This window comes from Neltuma alba, unplaced genomic scaffold, assembly GCF_004799145.2.
Source record: "Neltuma alba isolate B1F8T4 unplaced genomic scaffold, ASM479914v2 tig00013164_pilon, whole genome shotgun sequence".
Lineage (NCBI taxonomy): Eukaryota > Viridiplantae > Streptophyta > Magnoliopsida > Fabales > Fabaceae > Neltuma > Neltuma alba.
The window spans coordinates 108,442-114,717 of record NW_021637475.1 but is presented as its reverse complement, the minus strand read 5'-3'; the positions used below and the strand labels follow the sequence as shown (position 1 = coordinate 114,717).

The following is a 6,276-nucleotide window of genomic DNA, read 5'->3' as shown; positions in this document are numbered from 1 at the left end:
GACTATAATAAATAATTGAGAATTTTAATATAAAATATTTAGATTTTGGGTAATAAAAATATATTCACTTACTTTATTAATTTTAAATAGTCTTATATGTAAATTATATTTTCAAAATGATATTATATCCATTATAAATAGTAAAATTTGGGAGAGTTCATATATTTTTTTAATTTTAGTTTAGAAGGTAGTCTTAGAATTTTAGAGTAGTTTTAATAATAGTTTTGAGTTTTATATTAATAAATATTTATGTGTAATTTTGTAGACTCTTGAAAATTTTGAAGTAATCATTGTGTGAATATTTGTAAGCTAAAGAGTAACAGGTAACTGTAAAATTTTTTTTATATATATGTGAATTGTGTATGATTATGTTATAGATTTATTAATTTTTATATCATACTGAAATATAATATTATGATTTTTCAAATAAATGTTTTGATATGTTACTTGATTTTGTTAAAACTTGTTGTCATTAATTATGATCAATATTTAAATATATTGATAGCTATAGAATTATCATGAGTTGTTGTTAAATGGTACAGAAATTTTATTGCTATTTTATTTTTAATAATATATTTGAGAATATATTTATGATGTGACATTATTTGTATATGACATATGTATTATTAGGCTAAGGATAGAAGGAGATTTGTATAGATATAAATTATCACGTGGTATGCCATTACTCGGTGCACAGTGGAAGGCACTTATCAGAACTTTTTTTTCATGTTTTTCTTTGGCCGGGAATTTATTGGAATTGTGAGACATATAACACATCTTTATTTTATTTGCAAAGAAGGGGAGTCATAATCCGAGCTTGAACTCTATATCTTTGGCTGGATATATCTCTAGTATCAGTAAATTTGAAATAATTTAGTAAAATAGATTAGTTCTTATTGGACTATGTATTAGTCTATGGCCTCAGTTAGCGGTATAAGGGTGGACGGTAATATAAGGGAGGCTATATATTGTATTATTTTTGGATATATTAGAAAAACAATGTTGGTATATTGTCGAATCAAAAATGAAATTGAGTTGAATGTATAAATCTGTGATTTTCATACATAAATATATATACATACACATATAAACGGATTTTTGTTTATCATATATGACTTGTTTGTATATGTTAGAATTTTAGTAGTTACTGAGATGTTTGATTTCATGCTTTATATTAATATTTTCAGGTGAATGATCTAGTAGGAATCAATGGAAAGCATTGATGAAGTGAGCCGTGAAGGCTTCTGTGCTCCTCAAGCACATTCTATGTTATATTTTTATTTACCATGACCATAAGATTTTAATATCTTATTTTGTTAAGTTGTGTCAGAAATGTTTTAAAATTATGACCTGTTTAAAGTGTTAGAAATACGTATAAACTTTTAAATAAAATATTTTGTCGTGCATATGGATATAATTAAGTGAGGTGTTTCACCTTTTCTTCCTTGTCATTGCAATTAGCGTTATGCCTTGCCTTTGGTCGTTTCATGAGAAAGAGGGGAAATGCTTTCTACCCCGTCCAACATAAAAGAAATAAATGGGAGAAACCTTTTGGTTAGGGTTTATACAACATTTTAAAATAATTTTTTTATATATTCATTATTTTAAAAATATTTTGTGATTTATTTATCATTTTAAAATTTTGTTTCAGATGCATCTCGCAACAAAAAAATATTTAGTAACTGAAATATTTTTTTAAGAATATTAAATGTTTTAAAATATTTTTTGATGTATTTTTATTTTAAAATATTAATTTGAAAAATATTCTAATATGCTCGTAAATTATAAAATAGTACTAGTTTAACACATGATTTTTTTTTGTTTTTTGGTTTTTTGGACCAGCCACATGAAAAAATTTCCTGCGACGCAGGATGTGCCTTTAACTAAACGGTTCAGTTTTCAAACAGGTTCAACTGAATTTCCCAAATCCATAAAATAACTCCTCCTTTGGATCAACCGGACGGAGGAGATCCAAGCAATTGACATACGGGGAAACAAAAAGCCATACTTGTAGAGTTGTAGTTATATACTTGCATATTCACACAAGGGTATAGGAGAAACCTGAAGCAGGGCGCGTTCAAGTTCTGAAAACCAGTTAACCGGGCAAGTGTCCTCTCTTCTACATTGCCCGACGACGGGAAATCGTACGTAAGTAGCGATGAGAACAAAATCTCCTGGTGGAGGCAGGGCTAAAATTTCTACAAAACCTTCCCACCCTACCGTAGGGACAATTTCTCTAGTGAGTCAGGTTCTGTTTCTGATTCTTGTGATGTTTGGAAACCGATTTTTCAACTCTGTTACGGTTCTGATTGGCTACTGAGAAAAACATATTTGACTGAAAATGCTGCTGAGCTTTTTGCTTCGTTGGTTAGGTGTCTCTGACGTAGGCTTGGGTGAGTCTGGTAATGTAATTTTGATTTGTTATGTGACTTTCTTTCCTTATTTTCATTCACCGTTTGTTATAATTCCTATTTTTGCTACTCGCACATGTAGTCTCACACATATCAATTGTTACGCGCGTCATTGTCGAAGGAGCTTGAGATTTTGGGAAATCTGTTTTGTTATTGTTTTCCAGCCTTCAAGGGTTTTATGGGGTTCTGATGATGAAATCCTATTGTAGATTGTGAATAATTTATTTTCCGATGACTCATTTCTTAAAATTTTTGAAATCGATGAAGGATGAAGACGATGCAGCGGTGCCTAAAACTTCTAATGAGAGCAATCGTGATCTGCTAGATGTTAGAAAGGTGGGATCAAAAGACCACGTAGATAATGTAATTGATGAGGATTCTAATAGAATCCTTCGTGAGAGTTTAGGTCATGACAACATTTTTAAAGATGTTGTGGATAGGAAGATTTGCATTCGTTGCAATGAAGGTGGAGAAATATTAGTTTGTTGTGAAAGTGGTTGTCCTGTTACTGTCCATGCAAAATGCATCAGCCGCGAACCTAAATTTGATGATATGGGAAACTACTACTGCCCTTATTGCTGGTTAAAACGAACACTGGCAGAAGTCCAAGTACTGAGGAATAAGGCCTTAACGGCGAAGAAAGATTTGTCAGACTTTTTGGATAGCAATGCAATTATGAGCAATAAATTGGCCCAAAAATATGAGGAAGCAAAAAGAAAAGAGTCCCACGAGTTATCCCTTGAGGGAAATGGGGTCTGCAGAGATTATAGGAGTAGGCAGGGAAATGGCCGTGCGTGCACACAGCCCTTGCAGAGAGTGGAAGATCAACAAAAGGAAATGCTAGGAGTGACTGCTAGTGCTGATCAACATGACATAGCAATTGAAGATGACACTCATGCAAATGCTCAAGTAGCCGATACTGGTGATTCTATGCATCATGGGGAAGAAAAGACACCAGCGCATACGGATCAGATTGATAAACCTATGGCCGGAGAGGAAGTTGATGTTCATAAAATTTCAGAAGCACATAAAACCGCGTCTGTTGAAGGAAAAGAGGGGATTGAGCCAGAGCACCCAAGATATAGTGATAAAAACGTTCATGAAGGGATTCCTGAGGATGAAGAGGAAGCATCTCCATCGAGTTCATGCCATTTGGGAAGGCACAAAGAGGGACTTTCACCTGATATTGCATTTGTCAAAGGGACACAAGAAAGTGTTGCAGTGACTGTAGATAACGAGGACACAAGGAAAGACAGAGAGAAGTTGCTCCAGAATGAATTAAGAGTGCCTTCTATGGATACTTCTATCAGTGAAACTAATGAGTCAGGTTCTGAAGCTCCCGTAGTGAAGAAAGGACGGATAAAACATATGGCACAGAGGCATCCTCAGAGAGTTAAGAATGCTGTGGGTGAAGATGGTTGTCACGAAGATGAGGAAGTTACCAGTTCTGGAACTTTTAGACACGCCCAGAAATCTTCTAAGCAAGGGTGACTAAGTCATTTCTGTTTATATGCCTGCATGCGATTATGCTTGTTCATATGATTTTTCATAGATTATTGTTTGAAAATTTAAATGGAATTATCTCATGTGATATTATTTACTGCTTGTATAGTATTGGCTTGTCCTCACTTTCAAGAAGTAGCTAAAGAGTTTATTTATTGCTCTCAATCGCAGTAAAAAACTGACCTTACCAACTAGAAAGCGGAAGAGACTACACTGGACAACTGAAGAAGAAAATAAACTAAAGGTATGAGTTTCATGAACGCATTCTAATTTCTGGAACTGAATGAAGTATGTACAATGCATTGACATAATTCATTTGATTATCTAGTTGTGAAATGGGTTCAGAGTTCAGACCCCTTATGATATATGATCATAACAAAAGATTCCTTCGTTCGAGCCTTCACTGTGTCTATATCTCTCACTCAGTAAGTTTGTCAGGTGTAGACACCCCCCCCGGGGGGGGTTTGAGTGGGAAAGATGTGATATTTGCTAGATCCAACAATTTCCCTTTGACTTAAACAAGAGCTTGATATGGTGCGGCTCACTCATTTTATGACAGAATTGACAGCATGGACAATTTACATGTTGATGAATTCCTTGGTAATTATTTTTATAAGGATTGAAACAAGAATGAATAAAGCATAATGATTATGCCCATGCAACAGCCCTGGATAATTCTTTTACTTATGCCATTCACCAATCTATCTGAATGGCGAGTTCAACATTCAGACTCTCATATGTCTGCTTAACTCTAGCAATCAATCCAGTTGTATGTTTCTACTTCTGAACTTACTTGAGTAGTTGAGGGATTTGTATTTTATGACTCTCAAAAACTGATGTTCTTAAACAGAACAAACCAAGATCTGAGCTATTTTGACCCATCCTGTGTATCTGAGTGTTTTTGTGCAGATTTAAGCAATACATATTCAAAAGTTGTTGTGAACCTTAATGTGTTCAAACAAAATTTATCAGAACAATCAATAATGACATAAATCAAAAAGAGATAATTGTGTTTTGATTCACGAAAATCATGTCGTAATTACCCTTATTTCCCTGAATCCGTAGCCTACTTTGGTTCATACATTGCAGGAAGGAGTTTTAAAATTCGCGAAGGAAAACCGGAATATCCCTTGGAGGAAAATTTTAGAATTTGGTTGTGATGTATTTGATAATACGCGCACCCCGGTTGATCTTAAGGATAAATGGAGGACCATGACAGCGGGGGCAGGTAAATTACTGTATGTAGTTTAATTGATGATTTATTTTCATAAGCCAATGAATTAATGAACAAGTAGACTTTGTAGCGGTTTCCACGGGTATCATAGTCATCTAAATTCAAAGTCCATGCATTAATGTGCTCGTTTAAGTTGAAAAATGAAATGAGAGAAGAGTGTATTTGCTGAGGCTCAGCTTACTCTACTCGATTGAGTCATTTCATTATATATGTGAGAACAACTTACAGAAAGAGTAAACTCAATAAGGAGAAATCTTGTTTAGCATTAAAATAATAGTAATGAATTGACTGAGTTTACAAGTTGTGCCTCTTGAAGTGTATAACTCAGTTCGTGCAAGTATTCAAGGAAGGCGATGATCTTGCATGGACCTTTATCTGCTGTGGATTCAATAAATTGGAATATTTTTATTCAATTCAAACATGGAAAATGAAATAAATGGACATAGAAATCAGTTCTAGTTTTACGGTGAATCAGTGATTTATGAGATTCTCATTTTTTTTCACATGATTATCTTCGCAGTTTATCATGCTTATCCTGACTTACCATGACCAATTGACTGCCTCTGTAAACAGGATTATAGCACCTTCAGTACAAGTAGCCTTCCTAATATTCGGAGCCTTTGTTTTCTTTGGACCAAGGGAAAAGGCAAGACGTTTGTCTCAGTCATGTTTTCTCAGTCTTTCAGGCTTTGAGGACTTAGTTTCTCATTTTCTTTACTCCTTGTTGCATGCTGACGGAATAACATGATATTGTAATATATCAAAGAAGTTAGTTGAGCGTTGGCCGGGGTGGTTAGGAGTGATGACCGTTAGCCTCGTATGACCATAAGTAGATAGACTAGGGATTAATTGTAATAGGTTTTTGGTTTAGGAAGTGTTTGGATAGAAACGAAACTATGATTTTAAAGGTGATTTTACGGTGTACAAAGTAAATATGTGAAGAAGTTTGTTTTGATTTGTAAAAAAAATATTTTTTAAAAGTATTTTCATGGTTTTTCAAACACTTTTTTAATGGAAAAATGATTCCCTTTTTCTCGAGATCTCTCTTCTTCTTTGTCTCTCGCTCCTCGCTCCTCCTCTCCTCTCTTCCCTTTCCTCTTATTTTTATGCATCACGTAGCTTCTAGGT

General features: G+C 34.1%; 1 protein-coding gene across 2 annotated transcripts; it reads left to right on the top strand.

The window, feature by feature from the left end:
- Positions 1-2,077: 2,077 nt before the first annotated feature.
- Positions 2,078-6,049, top strand: LOC114734958 (uncharacterized). Of its 2 annotated transcripts, XM_028922608.1 has the most exons (5): positions 2,078-2,239; positions 2,679-3,898; positions 4,086-4,158; positions 5,004-5,142; positions 5,722-6,049. In XM_028922608.1, the coding sequence occupies exons 1-5, from the start codon at positions 2,159-2,161 to the stop codon at positions 5,727-5,729; spliced, it is 1,521 nt and encodes a 506-aa protein (XP_028778441.1). In that variant the 5' UTR covers positions 2,078-2,158; the 3' UTR covers positions 5,730-6,049. The 2 variants fall into 2 exon arrangements, with proteins under 2 accessions (XP_028778441.1, XP_028778440.1); XM_028922607.1 differs by having other exon boundaries at positions 5,004-6,049.
- Positions 6,050-6,276: the final 227 nt, after the last annotated feature.